This window comes from Sabethes cyaneus, chromosome 2 (genome assembly GCF_943734655.1).
Source record: "Sabethes cyaneus chromosome 2, idSabCyanKW18_F2, whole genome shotgun sequence".
NCBI classification, from domain to species: domain Eukaryota; kingdom Metazoa; phylum Arthropoda; class Insecta; order Diptera; family Culicidae; genus Sabethes; species Sabethes cyaneus.
The window spans coordinates 132,656,594-132,680,748 of record NC_071354.1 but is presented as its reverse complement, the minus strand read 5'-3'; the positions used below and the strand labels follow the sequence as shown (position 1 = coordinate 132,680,748).

The 24,155-nt window shown below is 41.0% G+C and overlaps 2 protein-coding genes across 3 annotated transcripts; both read right to left on the bottom strand.

Moving 5' to 3' along the window:
- On the bottom strand, window positions 1–2,254 carry LOC128737197 (tRNA (adenine(37)-N6)-methyltransferase). 2 transcript variants are annotated; one of them, XM_053831787.1, is made up of 5 exons: window positions 2,147–2,254; window positions 1,961–2,093; window positions 1,230–1,616; window positions 929–1,180; window positions 1–872 (listed from the first exon to the last, which is right to left on the bottom strand). In XM_053831787.1, the coding sequence occupies exons 1-5, from the start codon at window positions 2,215–2,217 to the stop codon at window positions 675–677; spliced, it is 1,041 nt and encodes a 346-aa protein (XP_053687762.1). In that variant the 5' UTR covers window positions 2,218–2,254; the 3' UTR covers window positions 1–674. The 2 variants fall into 2 exon arrangements, with proteins under 2 accessions (XP_053687762.1, XP_053687763.1); XM_053831788.1 differs by having other exon boundaries at window positions 750–882.
- Window positions 2,255–7,676: 5,422 nt separating this feature from the next.
- Window positions 7,677–23,203, bottom strand: LOC128736016 (uncharacterized). Its single transcript, XM_053830501.1, has 4 exons — window positions 23,183–23,203; window positions 16,111–16,494; window positions 7,810–7,929; window positions 7,677–7,751 (listed from the first exon to the last, which is right to left on the bottom strand). Exons 1-4 carry the CDS (start codon window positions 23,201–23,203, stop codon window positions 7,677–7,679), a joined length of 600 nt encoding a protein of 199 aa, XP_053686476.1.
- Between the last annotated feature and the right edge of the window lie 952 nt (window positions 23,204–24,155).

Below are 24,155 nucleotides of genomic sequence, written 5' to 3'. Positions count from 1 at the left end.
TTTTCGAAGGATTGCTATTATAGTGCCATAGTAGTTTGAGTTTATTGCAAAAATTGGTTTGATTTCGTCTGTAGTTTCAGACAAACTAATAAAATAGTAGGCTTTCTTCGTGAAGAATAGAAAAACCAAACCCATTTGTTTTGTCCCATCTAAAAAATATTCGCATAACAGTCACATCCATTTATGCCCTTTATAAGATTGAAATAATTCCTCAGAAATGCTTTATATTCAATTATCTGACTTTACGGTCTTTAGAAACACTTCTTTTGTATTATTAAATAGAGAATATAATGACTTTTTCTCACCTACCTATTATTATCAGTTGCTAGTCTTAATTTTTTTTGCAACGCAATACTCTGAAATGCGACGTATCGTTCGAATTCGTGTTGGCGTATGCTCTGAAGGACTTTTAGTCTCACAATCACTTGAAAATTTAATTAAAGACCTGTCGTGAGATACTTTTATAGTTTATAATACACAGATCAAATACAGATTTTTAGAAATCTCCCTCAAACCAACCAGATAGCCGGCTGGGCACTAGCAAAGCACGGAGTTAGGCGCCATATGAAAGTAAGATGCCTCATGGTAAATAGAATTAAAGGCAATATTTAATTTGCAGTCTATCCGTTCAATGGGATATTAAACATTCATCTTGTATTTAACCTTACTATCATCTATTCTTCAGTTTGCATATCCGTGCTACTTAAATTCACTACTTTTCGCACTTGTAACACATTTACAGTGTTGTTTTTATCGTCGAATCTACAAGTTACAGTATTTTCGCCAAGCTGAAAGGTGAATATTTGAGATCCGTACCTTGTTCGGAGGTATAATGAACGAGGATCACTTTTCATTATGTCTTCGATGGATTTCTGTAAATATCTTCATGTGTGAGCGGTTAGCAAAACTATATAAAAACAAAACTTACTTTATCAACGGCCAGTTCCTGTAATTGCTGAGTGGCATTTTTATTGAAGATGACTGTCAATTCCTTTTCGCTCGTGACCCAGTTTGGAACAGTGGCATTAGATACACACTGTCCTGAGGTAGTCGCAGTTGGTTCCGTATTTTCTTCTCCGTCAGGAGCTTCTCGCGAGGAAAAGAATTGTTCGTTGAATTTAAATGGAACGTCGTATTGCGGAATATATGGTTTAATATCTAAGACAGGGGTCTCATCAACCTGAAAAAAAACTGTTTAAACTAATTCTAGTGGATATTGTTTGCCATACCATATCAGTCCCGTAGAAATAAACAGTAGAATTCTCGATTTTTTCAAGCTGTACTAAGGAGAGACCAATAGGACAAGGACGATGTGGGGATCGCGTACTAAACACTCCTACTCGTTCTCCACAGAGCCGAGGAGGAGCAACCTTTGCTTTATGGTGCGCTTGATTGCGGTGGAAATGATATATAATCCAAATATGAGAAAATTTGTCCAATCCTTCAAAGGAATGCTCAGGGTTATTGAACACAGTTGGGTCTAATTCGATGCGGCTGACAAGACGGGAAGCCACACTTGCTTGTCGTGGCACAGCACGTTTCTCCGGAAATATCGATCTGATTATACCTATCGGTTTAAACGAAACCGAATTTTCAATGGTAGACTCATGGTAACCCTAAAATTAACAAGTAGAGCAATAATTTTATTTGCGAAACGTTTTGCGAGTAACTGCTAATTATAAATTTGGCGCAGTACTATACAACATATGTAAATCAATTGTTATTTGTTGATAATTGTTTTCAGACGGAAACGCTTTTTGATAACGATAAACTAAAGTAATTTTCATACAACCCTTTAATTTTTCGTATTACAGCGAAATGCTATCAAATATTGATGCTACATTCACCTCAGTGACAGAGATAAGAATTGATATACATATGTATAAGAAAACCATATTCAACTCAGGCGCATCGAATCATACATTGTCCGACTACATTTTCTGCAGAAAAATTTACTTACATTGTTCACATTTACAGTTGATATCTGCTGTTGGTTTTTTAATTTACAGCCATCACATTGAAAAGATTGAATAGCAGTGTTAATTTTCTGCACATCATTTTGGTAGATATGCTGAAGACCATTAATCTGCTGCCTATGAATAATAATATAGTTAACATCACACAAATTTTAATAAACAGCATTTACCTAAGGTTTTTTATTTCGCTTCTTGCTAAAAAAAGTTGATGTTTCAACAGCTTAATATCGTTTTCATTCATAGTATTTCAGGTTATTTAAGTATTTTATTTTAACTAAATATTAACATTAAACCTAATTTACAAGTTTATTGACTTTAGCCACTATAGCATAAGCATAACAAAACAATATCTCATGAAACGTCAGACGTCACGACGGACCCGACCGACCCCTATGTACACTATTACTTAGGTACGGCAAACGCGGCATGTTTGTGTTCGTAATATGCTGAAAAGTATAGGTGTGTTAGTGTCATCGTTGTACGGCACAATGTTTACGCTTTTTTATGCCCGTAGAAGAATAGGGCGAGATTGACGTCACCCTTGCTGTTTACATTATTTGCGCTGCTAACACAATCAAACGGTACGTTGTTCCACACCTCTACTACTTCACATAGGACCGACCCGACACCCGACGGCAGCGGGGTGCTATCCGTATCTTAACGAACGGTGTTTGACAGTCCACTTAACGAAGGGCGCTATTTCAAGAAATGCAAGAAATAGCGCCCGTCTGACAGGTAGATTTGCTGCCAACCTTTGTCGAGATGTGCTGAGGATGTTGGCAACAAAAACATGGCACCCATCGCAAGCCCCTGCCCGACGGATACGTTTGTTGAGAGCAGAGTTGCCAGACTAAAAAAAAAGTGTAGCTAAGGGCCGTTTAAATATTACGTAATGCAACGGGCGGGGAATGTCACGGGCAAGGGGTCCAGTAAGGCGTATAATTGCATAGTAATCAGAGATTACTTTTGTAATCACTTACGAATTAATTAGGTAGTCAATGGTAATCAGTAGAATAATCAATGATAATCTTGAGTAATCATTGGTAATCATGATTAATTTATGTAATCACAAGAGATTGAAGAGGTAATCAGTAAAGTAATCAAAGGTAACTTTTTTCAAAGGTGCATAGTAATCATTGCTGTTGGTTTCCAGCTGAGAGAGAGTCGCTTAGACGGTCTTCACAGAACAGAAGTGGAAGTAGAAATCCAAACACGTACATGGTACTTTCTACAGATAATAGCGAACCTGGCGGTAGCGAGTCACTTTTTCCCACGAAAACACACGAACGCATACGAATGCACACGAAAGCATGTGAAATCTGCTATGCGATTGGCAGCGTGCGTTCTGCTTATATATTGCTGTTATTCGCTTCTATGCGAAAACCTTCCCAAAGAAAAAGAAAAACAAAAAAGTCTCTGTTACCAGTTTTGATCGCCGAATCGTTCGGACTTCCACTTCTGTTCTGTGCGGTCTTCTTTTTCTCATGCTTTAGCAACAGAGAACAGATTAACAGGTTCTAAGAAAGTAATCGATTTTGTGTGTGTAAAATCTGCCGGTGGCGCCCTTCAGAAATAGTTTGCCAAACGCATAAAAAATATGCATGCACCTTTACCAATATTACTTTATGCTGGAGTTACATAGCAGCGATGGCAGCGACATCAAGTTTTAGTTTGCCACTTATAACTCGAGGGGTGCTTCATCGTAGGATTACTCGTTGATTACATAAAAACCTTTTACACTTACTTGCTTACTTTAGTGGCAACGGTTCGTTACCGATCCTGCGCCGAACGAATTATGGTCCTCCAGTACCGTCGGTCCTGGGCTGCCGTTCTCCAATCCCCACGAACACCAGCTGAACGTGCATCGTCTTCGACAGCACACACCCACCGGGTGCGGGATCTGCCTCGGCGTCTACGGCCTCTTCCTGGTTCTCTGCTGAAAATAGTTTTGGCTACTCTTTCATCGGGCATTTTGGCCACGTGTCCAGCCCACCGCAGCCTGCCACATTGCACTACCTTCACTATATCAGCATATTTGTATACTTGGTACAGCTTGTGATTCATGCGTCTGCGCCACACTCCAGTTTCCATTTTGCCACCAAGTATAGATCGCAGAATTTTACGCTCAAAAACCCCAAGCACTCGCCGATCAAAGGAAGCGTCCATGATTCGTGTCCGTAAAGGGCCATCGGGACGGTTGGTGTTCTGTAGAGCGCCAGTTTTGTGCGAATTTGCAAACTACGGGACTTCAACTGGCTACGTAATCCGTAGAAAGCCCGATTTGCGGCTGCAACTCGTCGTTTCACTTCGCGGCTTACATCGTTGTCACATGTCACGAGTGTATCAAGCTATTTAAATTCCACTACTTCATATCGTTCCCCATCTAACTCCACCTCGGCACCAGCACCACTTGGACTCCCACGTTCCCTACCAGCACCGATGATATCGACGTCATCCGCAAAACCAAGAAGCATGTGAGAATTCGTGATGATAGTTCCATTCCTTTCCACGTTTGCCCTTCGTAATGCACCTTCCAAGGCAATGTAGAATAGCAGGTTAAAGAGTGCATCCCCTTGCTTTAGTCCATCCAACGTCACAAAAGTAGCTGAGGTCTCACCCGCTATCCTAACGCATGATTTGGATCGCACCAGCGTCGCACGAATCAGCGTAACTAGTTTCGTCGGAAAACCATGTTCTAGCATTATCTGCCACAACTTATTTCGTTTAACTGAATCGTACGCCGCTTTAAAATCCACAAACAGATGGTGTGTCTGCAATTTGTACTCCTAGAACTTGTCTTGCAACTGACGCAGGGTAATCATCTGATCCGTCGTAGAGCGACCTGTAGGAGATACTATAAGGAATAAAATAAACAAAAAATACAAAATTATTTACTTGAGTGTAAACTTTTAGCTGTTCCCTGCAGGGACAATATGAAATGCAAAAATGTAAAAAAAAAACACTACCAACAAGTAACGTTAAAGAGAGGAGAGAAATTTGATGACTGACAAATGCTCACCCACACTCGAGCAGCGGATATTCAAGGGAGACATTTGGCATGCGAACGTTTAGAATCAGTTTTTGGAGTAGTGTTATAGAAGACAGACTTAAAACTGTAAAACCCTCGCATCATGGATACTACACGACCCTCAGGAAAACCAGCTTGGTACTCACCGACGAAGAAGTCCGGTAACAGTCTCAGTCTGCAGAACAGGATACGGGAAAGCACCTTGTAGGCAGAATTGAGCAATGTAATTCCTCGATAGTTTTTACACTCCAAATTGGGCAAATGAGGCCATCCAACCACTCCTCCGGCATTTGTTCTTCCTCCCAGATCCTGACAATGATCCAGTGGATTGCTTCGTACAGCCGCTCGCTTCCCGCTTTTAGAAGTTCAGCCGGGATACCGTTCTTCCCAGCAGCCTTACCGTTCTTCAGCTCACTGATTGCCTTCTTAACCTCCTCCTGTGTTGGTGGCTCCACAGCTTGACCATCGCTTACAATTGCTATCCTGTCCCTGCTGATCTCCGCATTTACCTCTCCATTCAACCGTGTCTGAAAGTGCTCCTTCCATCTGGCTGCTACCGTCGTTTTGTCGGCAAGCAGGTTGCCAGCACTATCATTGCACATCACAGGCATGGCAAAATTTCTGCATCTCACCGTTTTATAGAAACTCCGTGTGTCGTTGCTGGCGTTTCGCTCCTCTGCGCCGGCTAGCACGGGCTCCTTGTACTCGCGTTTCTATAGATGGATTCTTTTTTCCGCAGCTCTAGTCTCTTTGTACCTCTCTCTGTTTTGACGCGTTGCCGCAGTGAGCATGCGACTCCTGGCCTGGTTCTTTTCATCTGTCACTCTCTGGCATTCGGCATCAAACCAGCTGTTACGCGTCTTTCACGCGTCGTGCCTACCACCTCTCTCGCAGCTGTTTCGATGGCACCATGAATGTTCCTCCACAGCCCAGAAGATATAAATCTTCTCCTTCTACCTGCTGTTCTGCGATTCGTTGGTCAAGCTTTCTGGCGTAGTCCACTGCTACGCCGTCTACCGTTAACCGCTGGATGTTGAAACGCAGCGTCCTCTCAGGGCGAGCTTTTGACGTGTTCGACAGCCTTGCGCGAATTTTACGCACTACGAGATAGTGGTCAGAATCGATATTTGGTCAGAATCGATATTTGGTCCCCGAAAAGACCGTACATCGATAACATCCGAAAAGTGTCGACCGTCAATCAAGACATGATCGATCTGAGAGCTAGAGTCTCCATTTGGATGCCTCCAGGTGTGTTTCCGAATATTTAAACGTGGAAAATAGGTGCTACAGATGGCCATTCCTCTGGCCGCGGCAAAATTTATGAGCCCCAGACCGTTATCATTGGTCGACAGATGAAGGCTATGTCTTCCAATAACTGAACGGAAGAATTCTTCCCTCCCGATCTCCCTTTGCATCTCCGATGATGATTTTCACGTCGTGTTTTGGGCACTCTGCATAGGTCCTCTCAAGCCTATTGTAAAACTCATCCTTAGCATCATCGGATTTATCATTTGTCGGTGCGTACTAGTTGATTAGACTATAGTTGAAGAATTTGCCCTTAATCCTCAACGCGCATATACGGTCATCTACGGGCCTCCACCGGATAACTCGTTGCTTTTGTTTTCCCAATACTACGAAACCGACTCCATGTTCTACTTTTTTACCGCCACTGTAATAGATGTGGTACTTGAAAGAAGTGCCTGCAATAGGGTCTACTGCACGGAACTTCCTTTCTCCGGAATTTGGCCACCGAACTTCCTGAATAGCAGCGATACCCACTCCGAGCTGATGCAGCTCTCGAGCAAGCAAGCCAGCCCGTGCCGGTTCATGGAGAGTTCGGACATTCCAGGTACCAAGTTTCCAATCGTTATCCCTTAATCGTCCAAGCGACTTGTGACGCGATGCGACTTTTCTTGCTGCAGTTTTAAGCTCAGCCCTTTTTCGCCAGAACTAGGACTGGGCATTTAGTAACATGTGAGCGAAGTCGCGTTACGTCGTAGTCGCTTGAATGAATAGTCCTACTTCGGGCGAAATAGGGCTGCGCGTATATCTACAGCAGGTTTTCCTGCGGTCGCGTCGTAGGTCGTTTGCACTCTGGTGGTACCCTAACTGCGTAACTGGTTTAGATGCAAGTTTCTAAAACACCTGATGCGTTTCTATCCAGAACCCTAATTTCGAAATTTTTTGCTTAACAGAAGGCGTGGCATAAAGATTTGTTGCTTAAAGACATAAACTTTTAAATAAATATGTTCAATTATAAAAATAAGGTTTTCTATTAATCGATGCACACTTCACTGGTTTTGTAATTCATTTGTTTCCATGTTTATTTAGGCAATAAATATGATTAGAATAAATTATTAGATAATGGTAATAATACTTCGTCAATTTTCAATACTACTATTTGCATCATGTAACATGAAGTTATATGATTCATTTGTCATAATTGCACGGCTTCGTAAAAACATTTGGTTCGCCTACGATAAATACATAAAAGGGCTCATTTTTATACATTAATCACATGTGCGATCCAATCGCGAGAAAATTATTGTGGATATCTGCTGGAAAGCCCTGGCAGGATGATGAGATGTTTTCATTCAGTATCTCACTGTACCCAAAAGATATCTCACATTTGTTTGCGGTCGTAATAATGTGTTTATGAATGGAAAGATTTTCTATTTTCCACCTCGATAAGAGTGTTTATCTCCAATGTGTTCCCTAGGCCACATGCACTCGCAGCCAGCATCAATCTGAAATCCATGAAAACTTAGTTATTTTTACTAATTTATGAATTTACCAATGTTTTACCTCTTCCATTCGAACGTGTTCCCAACAGTTGATTGCCTTGGAATCTTCGCTGGCCACTTTTCGTCTGGTAATAAAGATCTTTTGCCTTATTTGGGTACAAGATAGACCAGTTTCCACACACTGCATGTAAAAAATGAACATTTTAATTAATTGATTCTCATCGCATTCCCAGAAAAACCATAAAGTTAAAAAACATGGTACACATTTCTTGGTAGCAATTGTCACAACCTGGTCAAGCTCAAGGACTGAGATTCTGATAGAAATACTTTTGTAGACCAACTTTCTGAAAACCTCGGATCAATTCAGCAGCAAATAATAAAACGGTATGTTTTATCACAGATTTTGTTTGCCGGAAGCAGGCCTGCGTATTTGAAATAATAAATACCCAGGTAACCAATAAGCATTAGTATAAGCAGTAAATTAATCGTTTATTACCATCCCTGGCATTTTATACTGCAGGTTGCTGTTTATCAGAAACTGTTGTAAAGTGGCATCCACAATTCTATTTAAATTCTTCTTGTCGGTAACTAGCTGCAAATAAGCATTGTCAGCACTATAAGAGGGCTAGTAGTAAAGTAACCGCATATTTTGCAAAAATAGCATTTAAGGCGACTTAAATGCTTTTTGGCTTGCATTTAAATTGCATTGGAAATGATTATTGGTTACCTGGGTATGAGCGAAGCCGCGTTTACTGTAACGGGTGGCAACTAAAATTTTGGAACTTTTTCGAGGCCCTTATGCACAACAACAAACGAGCTCAGATTGAAATCAGAGTGTGTATGTGTTAGCTTTCTGTGGAACTTGCTGCTAGAATCACTCGAACAGACGCTGGAGCTACTGGTCGACACGTCTTACCTGGCTTGCTGACTGCGAAAGAAGAGGGCGATGAGCCGTGCCAGAAAACCGAAGAGCCCGGCTCATATGATATGTGCTAGTGTGAGTGTTATGTCGATAATGTGCCGCACAAGTACCGATGTATGCTGATACGCATGGGAACCCTTGAGTGCTGCTCAACATTAATCGAAGAACTATAGTTAACTCGCAATGGGTAGTCTCGCTCGTATCCCACATCTTCCCTCTTCTCTAATAAAGAAAAACATGACTATCGGTAGTATACTGGAAGATTTCGGATTTTGTTGAAGAAAAGTCAGCACTCTTTTGTTTAATCTATCGTGTATTTGCGGTCCGTTTTCTCAAGCTCACAAATTCGCACGTAATTGTCAAGATGCGCGGGAGGTTTCCTATCACGAACAGAGCGGCGGTGTGTTGGTTTCCCATGGTTAGTGTCACTGTTGACTGCGGGCTCAGGTTCACACTTCCTCCATTCCTTGACTTTTCGTGTTTGAGTTACATGACGCCGCAAGACCTTCCCATCATCGTCGCACAGAACTAAGTTACCGTTGTCCTCCTCCATCACGGTGAACTTCTTCGGGTCAAACCTTGCGTCTCCTTTTGTACGAGCTGTCCGTTCCGTAATCACGACGTCCCCTGGCTTCACACGGCATACCTTAGCTCCACGGCGGCGATCTTCGTACTCTTTTGCCAGCAGTTTTGCACGACGATCCCTATCGTTGAGCAGGTCTGCATCGTGCTCTGAATTCCCACGAACAAGCAGCGGTAGATGGCGCCTAATCTTACGACCCGTTAAAACTTCCTCAGGAGGCACCTTAGTTACGCTATGGGCCGCCGCATTGTGTGCTTCGACTGCAGCTTGTAGCTCATTAGCGTAATTGGCTCCCGTAGAGATTGCAGTCGCCATAGCCTTATTAACGAGCTTCATGTATCCCTCAACCAAGCCATTCTGTTGAGGGAACAGTGGAGTACTAAAAATGGTATTTATGCCGCGTGCTTTGCAGAATGCTCTGTATTCTTCACTATTGAAAGGAGGGCCGTTATCCGACTTGATGTTCTGGGGATAACCCTCCCTTTCAAAAATTTGTTCCAAAAAATTCCTAACATGCTCGAAACCTGTAGACCGGACCGGCTTCGCAATCAAATAACGGGATCTGTAGTCAACAATTACCAAGATCAAAACCCCTCCCAGCTTTGCGTAAGGTCCGTTAAAGTCTACTGCGATAGTTTCCCATGCTGTTTTTGGAGCAAACATGCGTTTCATCGGGGTGGGTTTTTCCGGCCTCCCGGTTGTAGCACATGCTTGACAGGATTCAACCCAATCCTCGGCATCCACCGTCATACCTGGCCACCAAACACGTTCACGTAGGATGCTCTTTAGCTTCGCTGCCATGGGATGACCTCTGTGGGCGACGTCAAGTGTTCTCTTGCGAAGAGACTCAGGGATTACTGCGCAGCCCCGTTTGACAACTATATTATTGCAAACCGACAAATCTTCGGCTACGGCTTTGAACTTACTTAGCGATTTTGGCCACTTTCCTGTTTCGAGAGCCGTTATGACCTGTTGCAGAGTCTCATCCTTCGCAGTAGCGTCTTGCACTTCGGTTTCTGTCAATATTTCGGTGCTCATTGTTTCTACAACTGCAATTTCCCAGGGACTCGCGGTTTCGTCAAACGGGGCATCGTTTCCGTGTTTGTATAGCCGAGACGACGGGTCCGCAACATTATCACGCCCACGGACATACTCTATGTCGTAGCTATAGGGGCTCAATCGTAAGGCCCAACCGTCCGCTCTTGTTAACGCTCTTTTCGAATTCTCACGAGCACGATTGAGAATGAACGCCACACCTTGCGCGTCCGTGCGTAACACGAAGTGCCGTCCTAACAGGAAGTACGAAAAATGCTCTACTCCCCATACGGCGCTCAGGGCTTCCCGTTGGTTCTGAGCATACCGTTTTTCGGTAGAAGTTAACGTTTTAGAAGCGAAGCTTATTATGCGAGACTCCCCATGGCTGTTCTCCTGCACGAGCACTGCTCCCAAAGCCTCAGGAGAGGCGTCCGTGTAAAGGTACGTCTGATCATTTTCCGCAAAATAACCCAACGAATGAACGCAACGCACAATTCTGTCCTTCACCGCTTCAAAATCCTTTTCTTGCTGCGGTCCCCATTTCCAGGTTTTCGTAGTTGCTACTGACCAGAGAGAGGCAGTAATTTTCGCGAAATGCGGAATATGAGGGCTGATAAATGATGCCATCCCCAGGAAACTGCGAAGTTCTGAAGCGGTCCGGGGGCTCCTGAAGCATTTCACACTCCTCACTTTCTCTTCGTCAACGTGGAACCCGTGACGATCCAGTTCGTGGCCCAAGAATTTAATTTGAGTTTTGTCGAACTCGCACTTACTGACATTCAATGTCAGATTGTTCTTCCGTAAAATTTTCAAAACCTTGGCGACCGTCTCTCTTAGTTCCTCCAGTGTGCTCGCAAATATGAGTATGTCATCAATATAAATGATGATGTTTTTAATGTCCTTTAAGATACGCGACATCTCGCGCTGAAACACCTCCGGCGCGCAATTGACCCCAAACATGAGACGCTTGAAGCGATACATCCCGCATTCTGCTAGAAACGTGGTTAGCTCTCGAGATTCAGGACTGAGTTCCAGGTGGTAATATGCGTTACTCAAGTCCAGTTTTGAGAAATATTTGGCACCATGTAGCTTTATTTTCATTTCATCGATGAGCGGCATGCGGTAGTACTCACGTTTGATGGCCCTGTTAGCGGCTCGCATGTTGACGACCAACCGAAAATCGTTCTTTCCCTTCGGAACTGCCGACATGCCGCTGATCCAGTTCGGCGCCGAAGTCACCTTCTCTATTATGCCACTTTCTTCCATTTCCATCAGTCTCAGCCTAGCTCCTTCCCGGTACGCAGCGGGAACGTTATAGTATGCGTTGCGAACTGGTGGGATGGATTTATCGATGCTGAACCTAACGACGACATCTGGCATCTTAGGGAACACTTTACTCTTGGGACTTTGCTCACAGTTGTTAACGGAAGTCCGGACTGCTAGTAGTCCCAGGTCACTAGAGGTCGAGCGCCCTAACAAAGATCGACGTCCGTTCTCCACAACAATGAAATCTGCTGATGTCACCGGATCATTACATCCCGCAACAGAGACAAGAGCCCTGAAGGCGAATTCAACCGTCATAGGTTTACTTGTCGCATAAGAGCACACATTTTTCTCGTTCAAACCTTGCGTGTACTCGAATGCTGCTGTACCGAGCTGAAACTCTCGCTTCAATCGTTGCCAGTCGCTTCCCCCAATTACATTGGCGTCTGCTCCAGAATCAATTAAAAACTCAATGGGCGCATGGGAGCGACCAACATTGCACTTGATCAGGACGTCTTCTAGAGAGAGGGCATTCACTTGCTAGAAAAAAAAAAAAAAAAACAAAGCGAAATAGACAGAAAAAAAAGGTACTTTATTCCCTGGATCTTGTTTCACGAGTATCACATATTGCGATCGTATTTTACCTTGTCATGATGCTTGAAATCGTTGCTGTTGTCGCTCCGCTGATCTCGACGTTCTTCTCGTTTCAGGCGACATGCGGCTGAGAAATGTCCCTTTTTTCCGCACTTGTTGCAACTCCGTAAAAGAGCCGGGCAGGTTTCGTTACGGTGTGTCGTGTAATAGCACCTGGAACATCTTGCTCGTCGTCCTGGCGTGGTTTTGCGGGACCTTCCTGCGGCCTGCACTGCATTTCGATCGGTTGAGTCAGTGCGCCTGCGCTTTGCTACGGTTTCTCGTCGGAAATTGCGTCTAGCGTCCAAGGCAAAAACATCCGGTTGTAATGACGGTCCTGCTTTCCTACTAAAGGCTTCCTCGCGAGTCGCGCATTGGACGACGTAATTTGTTTCATAGCCGTGAGTTCTTGCCTCCCTGGCCAGTGTTCGATTTGACATTCCCTTGATGAGTTGGTTTCTGACAAATCGCTCCTGTTCCAAAGTACCATAACCACAGAGCCTAACCTTTTCGACGAGCCTAGCATGGAATCCCATGATTGATTCCTCTGCGTTCTGCCCCATTATCAAGAAGGCATCGTGTTCAGCACTCGCATCTGTCATGGACTTCAGGTACGTATCTATGTTGCTAACAAATTTCCTATAGCAGTCTGCGTCGTCGAGATTGGGGCGAAGTCTGGCTGCTCTGATTATAGCCTGCATTTCTTCACCGATGGATAAAAACAACAATTGAGCTCTTCGAGATGGGTCGGACACATTTCCCAAAGACGCTGCAATTTCGAAGTTTTCCCTGTACTTGTTCCAGGCTTCCCATAACTTGTCCGCAGGGACTTCCTTAGGAAAAGCCTTGATAAAGTCCCAACGAACGCCTTGTGTTGTATCATTTCGCCCCGCATGAGTACGTGTTGTATTCCAGCTCACCTCCGTATCGCTTTGGTCGGGTACATTCCGGTTTCGTTGACTGTCGAATGCTGCAGCCATACTGGATAACATTTTTTCGAACTTCTCCATTTTTTCATACAGTTCAGCATTTGATGATGCTGGCCGACAACCGTCCTCTTTCGCCACTGGTCCTGCATTCGCTTGTCCTACACTCCGCTTATCCATCGATAGCTTGTTCGACGAGCACTCGTCGCTACTGACGTCCTGGCCATCCTCGCTAAACATCTCTGAATCGCTTTCTGGGGAACTAGATCCGTTTTCCTCTCGGTCTACCTCGCCGGGTTCATGATTTTCCTCTGCATAATGAGCATTCCAATCCATGACTTGATCATCATCCGAATCCGTTTCGTACGCGGGCGCACGCACATATTTTCCACCACTAGCCATTTCGGTATCTTGTCAATATTCTGAAATTGAGAATCGGGAATGACGTCTGAAAAATCATCATATAGACCATTCATAGGCAGTATAAGAAAAATGGATTTTTGCTTTGTTGAATTTGGTTTCCATCGCACCAGTGCAATATTCGTTCCCACGCACTATTAGGGAAATAGAATAGCGTAATTGTCATCGCTGCAAGCAGACGCGGTTATCTCAACGCGCGTGTTCCGGTTACACTGTGGTCATCCCGAGCACACAAAAAAGGAAAAAAAAACATGCGCGGTTATCCAAACGCGCGCTGCTTTTTTGCTTATTTTGGGGCGGTTATCCCAACACGCACCCGCAGTTTCGCCGTGCCACACAAGTACAGTCAAGGTGTGGTCATCCCGAACGCACACACTGCTAGATCACTCAGCACGGTCATCCCAACCCGCGCTGCTTTCCCGTTTGCTTTTGGGGCGGTTATCCCAACACGCGCCGTTAGCATCATCACGCACTGCGTTGGACTGTGGTCATCCCGACAAACTATTTAGTTGCTTGGTACGGTTATCCCAACGCGTACCTTCACTTATTCACCGCATACACAAGCGGGCCAAACCGTCGCACTAACCGAAAAATAAAAAAAAACTGGAAAAAAAACGAACACTGAACACACCAGCCGATGGCGCATTGAACACAATAGCGAAATGAAGAAAAAGAACCCTGCTTGACGCCATCGCACGAACGCTCATGGAAGAGAAAAAAAAAAGGAAAATCACTTCTTGCTCCAGCGTTCGAATGATTCCACCGGCAAAAAATATAAATGTGATAAACCTAAAAAAGCACTAAATAACTGCTGCTCCAAACAAAATGATGTTTCTACTGGCAGGAAATCGCCAATGTGGAACTTGCTGCTAGAATCACTCGAACAGACGCTGGAGCTACTGGTCGACACGTCTTACCTGGCTTGCTGACTGCGAAAGAAGAGGGCGATGAGCCGTGCCAGAAAACCGAAGAGCCCGGCTCATATGATATGTGCTAGTGTGAGTGTTATGTCGATAATGTGCCGCACAAGTACCGATGTATGCTGATACGCATGGGAACCCTTGAGTGCTGCTCAACATTAATCGAAGAACTATAGTTAACTCGCAATGGGTAGTCTCGCTCGTATCCCACACTTTCTATCTACTCTGTCCGCCAGTATTTTTTCTTTTGTTAATGCTTGCCAAGTTTTGTTCAAAATGGCATTGAAGCAAGAAGCATTTAGCGAGCGGGTTGCACACTTCTACGAATTGCACAAAGATCTCGGCGTAAAGTATACGGTACAACATTTAATAGCGAAAATGTTACGGCTTCGCCTATGTACCATATCCTAAGATCCCCAACAACTACTCGCAAGCAAGATAGTGGAAGACCATCCAAGATTATGGACGCAGAAGGACTTTATTCTCTTTCTCGTGCTTTTAACAACAAGGATTCCGTGAGTCAACGGGATGCCGCGAAAAAAATTCAACGATTCGATTTCTACAAAACATTGAAAAGAGTCGGAATAAAGTGCCGGAAGTAGACAAGAGCCCCGGAATACACTGAGGGACATATTTTGACGCTAGAATCCCATTGCCACAGGTTGCTAAAAAATATTCCGGAAAATGTTTTGTTTTGGACGATGAAAGTTACTTTCCTCTTTCGAAGACGTATATTCCGCAAATGTTAGATTCCATGAATAGAATAAAATACAAGTTTGAAATGAAAGTGATGCTGTACATTGCCATTTCTGAGCGACATATTTCTAAGCCATGGTTCAAGCCCTTTGGTTTGGCTATCAATCAAGATTTGTTCTAGAACGTATGTTTGATGAGAATTTTGATCCCATTTCCACAAAAACATATGCAGATGGACAATACGTGTTTTTGGCAGGATAAAACATCATCGCATTACGCCAAAAAACTCAATCCTATTTGGTACCGTTTGTACCCAAAAACCACAACCCGACAAATCTGCCTCAATGTCGCCCAATCGAAGATTTCTTCGGGGTTTCGAGCTCCTAGGTGTACAAAAATAACTGGAGAGCCACGAATTGCAAAGTGTTGTTTGGTAGAATCAAGAGATGCATTCGCAAAGTTGACATGACGGTCGTACAACACCCCTGTTCCGACATCAAACGGAAGCTTCGCCAAATAGCCGATTACGGACCGTTTTCAAATGTTTACTAATTTTGTTTCAACAATGGACAATGTATCTTTAATTTCAGTAAATCAGATTATCTTCAAGTATCCTTGTTTTTTGACAGCTTGAAAAATAAATTCCAAAATTTAAATTGCCACCCGTTATACGCGCGCCTTACCATCGTGCGAGGCTACATACATAAGATTACATAAGATTAATTTAAGTCTGGTATGCATATATATAATTTTCAGCAAGTTGGATTACAACTATTTTACTTTAACCTAAATATGCAGTTGTGCATATTTTTCAGACATTTCGGGATTTTTGCTAAAATCTATACATTTTGCGTTCGATACGCAATGCCCAAGTTTTCATCGTTTTAATTCAAATTTTGATGAAAGCTTGGCCGAAAATTGGCATCCTGTATAATGTAATGTAATATAATATACAAACAAGTACCTTATTCTGAAAAGTGCTGAATGAACTGAGGCAGGATTCAGTAACATAATGGTCTGGACGATACTGGAAGCCATCGGTTCCATTACCAACGTAGACAATGTTCACTAGCACCTCACAGAGGGGTTGTCGAAGACGGGACCGTTTAGATTTGAAATCTATAGTTTGTAGATCTTGCGGTAATCCTGTTTCTGAGTCGCTTTCATCATATTGATCATCCAGATTGTCTTTTACAGCTCGCGGATGTTCTTCTGATTGGGGATAGAAAGCTTGTCGCCACCTGGCGAACGGTTTCCATTGACGGCCTCCAGCAACATCCTTTATTGAATTGTCATTGTTGTTACCACAGACGAAAGTGATGACTAGGGCAATTGAGGTCACAAATATCTGTAATAGTTTTGTTTTATTAAATATACACTTTTTCAACACAAAATGAGGGCAAAATGAAATAACCCTTGGGAAGTCAATAACACAATGTGGTACATTTTCGACAATAACGAGTTAACGACATGTTCGGAATTGGCCATTATGGCTCTTGGTACTCAATTTGGCTTACTTGGATCAATTTTAAAAGGTTTAGAGTGATTTAAGGTGTCGTATGATGAGTTTTTGTTCATATTCGAAATTGGTCATTTCTCAGGGGTTTCCGGAGTCCCCAAAACATGTCCAGATATTACCAAACCTGAGCCTAGATAGCAGATTTGGCTTCCATTGATCTAGTTATTGAATTCTAGTGTCATTTAAGGTATCGCACGATATGTTTTTGTTCATGGACGCAATTGGCCACTTGTCTGGGTGTTCCCGAAAGTCCCCGGAACTTGTCCAGATATAACCAACGTGGTGCTAGGTAGTTGATCTGACTGTCAGTGATCTAGTTTTTAAATTTTGGTGTAATTTGAGGTGTCGCATGATAAGTATTTGTTCATGTTCGATACTAGCTATTTTCCACAGCGATAACTTAATCCGGAACATTTCCGGTTAGTCCCAATTCACCGTAAAACTCCTAAAATGGTCGGCAACGGGCATATGTTGCACAAAAAATCAATGCCGGCTGTAATTTACGTTAATTTTGGAAGTGCCATTGAAGATTTTTATTTACTTTATATGAGCAATCTGCCCTTTAAAACTTCAAAAGGGTGTAACTCAAAAATTCGTCGATCGATTTTTTTTAAAAATTGGCTCAGAGGTGTAGGATGGCAATACAAACCAACTGGCATTTTCCGTTTAATAGGCCTATTTTATTTTTGAATAACGATAATTTGAACACCGTGAATCCGCTTGCATCGGAGGCCAGTTTTTGATTCATGCGTTTGCGTTTTGTTTGTTTACTTCACTCTAAGCTTTTCGATGCGGCGAAAGTTGAAAGCTCTTTAGAAGCTCATTGACGTAACGAAAGTTTGATACTGTGTTGCTGCTGTTGTTGCAAAATTATACATTGGTAGCTTTTATGAACACGTAATGATCGATATGATCAGTTAATTTTTTTTCCATTAGCAGTTATGTTTTGTTGAGCGTCTGACTGTACGTGATAAAAACTTGAGAACAATTTTTATTTGCATTAACATAAATAAGATGCCACATTAATGTGCATTTAATTATAATATGTTGACGAAATAACACGGTCGGAACATATATCGGGGGCTATAGCCCTTCCTAGAAATGAGGGCTATTTACGCCAATCAATGTGGTTTTTACGATCCGTGTGATAGAAGTGCCTCTGTCACGTTGTACCCTAATTGATCATTATTTTGACGTAGGACTACGTCTTACGGCTAGTTTTGAGATAGGGTGTCATTCCAAAAATCGAAAAATGCGAGCGTCGCGAAAAATAATAGGTTTTGAGCGCTAATAGCTCAGCGGTTTTCCGATCGATTTTCAATATTCTTACACCAATCGATTGGAAAATCTTCTAAGAATTGGCCTAAATGAAGAAAAGTATGAATTCTTGATGTTGAACTATTGAAAAATTGAAAATAATGAACCTATGTTTTACCAGAATTCTCGCTTCGTGATTGGTTGTTGGAAATGACGTTATCAAAGTGGAAATGCGTTTTCAAGCTTCGGCTTATAATTCAGTCAATTTTCGATAGATTTCCAAGATATTTACACCAATTGATCGGAAAATCGACTTGGAAAATATTGAAAATATAGAAAACTATTGATTTTCGCGTTATTGGAAAATTGAATTATTATCATTTTTTTGCCTTCCCACATCAGCGCTTCCCTAGCACGGATGACAAAAATATATACGATATAAGCTATGGGTTAAGCTTCCTTATGATTGTATTTAATTTACGCTCTAAGAATCCGATCGAAAATTGTTGAGTTTCAGCTGTTGCTGCTTCCCCGGATAAGGCAACGAAGACATCCAAATTCACCAAGCGAGACGCCAACAAACCGAAGAATCCATCGACTTACCCGCTAGTGAACGATATGGTTTTGGGTGCTATGCCTTTTACTGCGCATCGTCAGTCGGTCAGCGGCTTTCGTTGGTGACACATCGGACAGGCAGCTAGCTTTCGAGTTTTATCCGTGGCATAATTTTAAAGGTTGTATTTGAAACATTGTTTGCCTTACGGTGCACGTCATCAGTTGGTCATGTTCATCGGCTGCTGAGGAAAGGAAAGTATGCTGAGCGTGTCGGAGCTGGAGTACTCGTCTCGCTGCCGTGATGGAATATATGGGTGCTTGAGTGCTGGAATTGGCAGGAAATATGCTGCTCGCGACAACAAAACGACCAGAATTATGCCACGTCACTTGCAGTCGGCCACCTGGACTGGTATTTCATCATGATTCATGACCATACACGGCTTCGTCGATTGCATAGCTGCTCAGGCTTTCCGGCTGGTTCGTTGCAACAAGCCGTGCCTGGTTAGCGGTTATCGGTACTTCAATTTACCGAAAAGAGAATTACATTAGGTGCGTTAGTGCAAGTTTATTGCAAGCTAGAATTATGATAATCAAACAATCGGTCCTTTTAAGGATCACACAACGATTGAAGAGTTTATTATATTTTCTTGCCCAGTTAATACCAATAACACAGGCAATGAGGGAAAAGTTTAACTCAAAAAACGTCATTTTAATAAAATAGATTGAATCAATCCATGGAAATAGCTCCAAAATCTGTTGAAGATGGAACGTATACAATGTTACTACTTTGATAAACGTTGCATATGTATACATATACCTATAGGTTGTATACATGGAGAATCGTATTATTACATACATGGATACATCTTCCCGAGCAGGAGCGAAGAGCAAAATAATATTAAAACAATATCAAACTGTGTTATAAAGCTATATTTGGTTATTGAATAGATATGGAGATACATTGATAACACATTTTGTTATTGTGTAGATATTTTAAACAGTGGTTGTGAGATGAGTTTAATAACTGATTTTGTTATCAAATCTTATTTTAACCTTAAAATGACATTCGATATATTTCATAATTTTTTTTTATTGATTAAAGAGATTTTAGATTATAAATATTTTATAAAATGATTTTTTAATGTCTCATATGCTACTGCATTTGTTATTCAATACCTTAATAATACTAAAATATGTTATTCTAAACTCTGAATACAGTTTGTTATTGCTTTGTTATTCAAATAACACAAGTAGTTCTTTTGGCCTTCAAGGAGTAAAATTTTGATATTATTTTTTGTTATTTTACCAACTATGTCAGCCAAAACAAGACCAAATTTTGAAATGAGCTATTCGATTTCCAATAACACATTTTGATATAATCTTGCTCTTCGCTCCTGCTCGGGTTACTATCGCTACAAAGAGACTTACGTAGTCCTACGTCACCTACGCGGTCGTGTCTTGTGCACAACCCCTCAGATTTTTATAAATGAGACAAACCGCTCCTTCCTTCCGTTCCTTCGGTGAATTCCCTCTCTTCTAAATCCAATAAACTGCCGTGGTGGTAAATTCTTGTGGCTCTATTAAATTGAAACTGCCCGATTGATAAAGGACAAATTCGCTATGTAAGCACAAATCGATCTCTTGTACTCTCATGGAACTGCCATATGGAAAGTTTGTGAAGATTTGGTGTAAAGTTTTGTCTATCCTTTTCACTCTTTAACAAACCTGTGCACAGACTTCAGAAATAGAACAAACTTGGGAAGGTGGCAGCACCGTTTCGCGCACATAGCGAATTGTTCCGCCTAACTTGAAAGACCTAAACGCCTCATTACAGGTGTGTTAGTGGTGCAGTTGTTAAAATCAGCTACCCAAAAATGAAAACACAAGTTTTTGTTTTGCTGATTGTCAATATTGCGATTTGCAATAATTTCACAATCATAGTGTTAATTCTGTGGCCTGCAGCCATCGGTTACTCGTCCAGACATGACTTATTCGCCAAATATCTTCAAAATGTAGTTTCCAAGCCACTCGACAGGAAACATAACGAAGCTTGTGACGTAACAAGTTTCGAATGCACTTGAAGGTCATTCTGTAATACAATCAAAAATCACGCGCACTTATAATAAAGCGTCTAGCTGAAAGAGAGATACTCGCGATCCACTTTCGTGATTCAAAAGGGAAATGTCAATCACAAAACGCTTGCAATTGAAAATTATTTCAACGATACTACACACCGATGATGTGCTTGGAAATTTTTCTATAAAATATATTTGAAGCAAACATAAAAACTGTTTTCATGACCTCGCTAAGTTTTACTTCAGTATTACTTCATGGGAACAAGTACAGTTATTTAAGCTATTCACTCATAAGAATTCAGTATTTTATCAAACAGTATTTAAAATTTATAATCTTTATAGAGTGTTTTTGTTACGAAAATGTCTAAATTTGATTTAGTTTTAGTTTCGTTAGTCGTTTATCTGCTATTCTTAAAGAATTGTAAACAAATTTTCCAGACACTGCATTCCACGAACTTAACTCTGCTGCCGGGGACACCATTTTCCTGTACAGCAGAGGAAATAACATAAATCAACCCTTTTTAATAACTACCATTGAAACTTATTTATTCGTCAATGCATAATGCCAAACGCATATATTCAATCTGCTGTCTCATAAATATGTTAAACCCGTAAATATGACGCAATACACCGACTTATTGATTGATGTTCAATCGCGTGACTGTTTTATAGTTTTTCAACTCTACCGCTTCGTCTACTGTGCATCCTATCTATTAATTGGGGTAGTGTATTGCTATTGATTACAATCAATCGATAAACTCAGCACTAATGAATACCGCTACATATTTCGATAGAGCAATTTATGTTGTTTTACAGAAAAAAAAATTGACCATTATTTAAAATCTTCCGATATATTTTTAATTGTTTTTCTTTTCAAATAAATTTTTTCTGACATATATGATAGGTCTAATGCAATCAGTTCAAATAAATTGAAAGGTTCAACACTAGAAAATTGAAATCCGTGCTGCATCATGGAGTACGTCATTGGTTTGGCTAAGCTGATACTTGTTATGGTATCCATTCATAAATTGAGGAAGCGGATTCAAACACCGGAAAAGAGCCTAGATTGGCGCATTGTTTGATTTGAACTAGCTGCTATAGAAGTTTATGCAATACAACTAAAGTTAATGAACATATGAAATATATAGTTAACAGAATTATTCGGTTGAGTTTACATGACAGTTATACGAGTTGCCTGAGTTTTGTTTAAAATTCTTTTGATAAATCAAAATTGAAAACAGAAGCAAGGCAGAAATCCAATCAAAAATTCATTTTATAAAGGTACGTATGTTTCTTTTATGATTTACGTGTTGAATTGGTTTATGCTTGTATTGGCATGATAGCGTGATAACCAATTTCAATGAACATGATTCATTTTATGTCCTATATCATTAAAATTCCTTTTTCAAACATATCATGTTATAATTACTTGCGATAATGCACAGGGCATAAGTAAAATTATTGAAATTGACAAAATTTTGACTAAATTCAAATGGTCATAATTTCTCTAGGATAGACAACATTTAAAAGCAACCGGCTGCTACAGGAGACCGAAGATGGTTTGGCTTAAAGTGGGACATATTAAACATGTTTTTTATCCTCGTTTCTCATCTGCTTCTCAAAATCGTTATCATCTGTTTCAGGTATGAAAAATCAATCCATTTTCTTATTTTCCCCAAAAACTAGAATTCATTTTCATACGTCGCTATTGGCACTCGAAAAAACATGTTTTGGCATGTTAAATACGACATATACGATTGTCGACGACACTACATATACGATTGTGTGAAGCATCTTTTTTAACATATTTAGCTGCCGGTTTGCCATGAGGAATCAAATTTTTTCCAAAAACGGTTTAGTGATGGTGGGCCACGTGCCAAATTAAAATTTATAGAATAGTTTGGTTGACAGTACGTAGCCCGAGATATGAAAGTAATTTAGAGTAAATAGTGCAGAAATCATATATTAGAATCTGTCACTCAAATCACACATTCATAATAATGTTTAAAGGATTTGAAGCCAGAATAAAGCAAGAGCATGAAAATTCAATGGCGAAAACTATAGTTACTATATATATATTTCGGCGGATAGAAAATCGGGAGCCAAATAAACGTCAAAAGCGGAGCCAAAAGCTTTTCAAAATCCAGAATGCAGGAGTAATGTTAAAAAAACACACTTTATTTTCATAGAACTAGTCATTTTCAACACCCGCCAGTGATTATTTTTCGTAAAAACCTGCATATTTCACCATAATTTCAAATTTAATTTCATAAATCAGGGATGCCAATTCGCCTGGTTTTCTATCCGCCGAACTATATATATAGTAACTATAGCGAAAACTAGATTTAGCATGGGTTTCATTGTAGTACAGGCATCTGTCTGAAAACCGATACTTCAATATTAATTAGTAGATTAGTAGACACGATCAAAATTCCTATTAAAAACCACGATTAGAGTCTTATGCCTGTAGAAAAACGAATATACTACAGTATGACATACAGCATTATAATTCAGTTTTCTGCTCTAAATCCTGGTGAACAAACCTTTATTCTTTGTGAATCGGTAAACGATCTTGTAAACTGAGCAAAACACAAAAATTAATAAATTTACATTGAAATAGAGGTACTCACAAAGTTGACAGTTTTATCCATTTTAGTTATTTATCACTCTATAGGTTTTCTGCAACGTTTAAATGCTACACACGATACACACGTAAAAAAATCCAAAACTAATACTTTTTTGCGAAGCTCCTGAGATTATTTCACTTCTCGACTCAGTCAAGCACTTTCCATCAGAATTGAAAGGAATCTAAACGTAAAACTAACTTAAACCAAAAAAAAATTCAAATGAGATCACAAACTTTGCTCTATCATAATTGCTAGTGATGTTGCAGCCGAGTGTTGTATAAATTTTATTGTTGTTACTCTAACACCGGATGAATCGCAATGATTTATAAGCAAGCTTATGCAGCACCTTTTATATTTGTGCTCTACTGTCCTTTCGCCGACAATTGAAGCATAGATAATGATATTTCCAGTGATAAGGTTCTTTCCATGGTTATCAGCGGCAGGAAAGTCGCATGACGCGCTAATCCGCTATTACATAAATTAAAGTAGCGTTGCCACGTAATGAAACCGAAAGCAAATGCAGTTAATTGCAGATGGGTACCTGTAAGGATTTATTTGGGGAGAGAGACGAAATTTTAATATTGAAAATGTTTAAAGCTGGCTTTGGATTCAGTGTTAGCTTTACGAGTATGAAATCTTGAGTTTGTCACCCAATAAATCATATTTGTAGAAAATTCTATAATAAACCACCTTTTTGTCCTAAGATATGACCTAACCTCTCAATTATCCTAGGTCATTGACTTCGCGGCTCCAATACATACAATGAAATCGTTGTACGTAAGGAAATATTTATCTGCATCTATTATAAATTGTTGCCTCCTTTCGTACACCTCCCAGTAGGCCTGGAGGCTCTTACAAGCAGATCGTCGCATGGTACGAATCTTGGCTAGGAGAGGCTGCAGGAGTCAATAGGATCGTAGCACTAGCACCGCAATGGTTCTGTACTCTAACAGCTGGTTGCGAAGCCAACCGAATA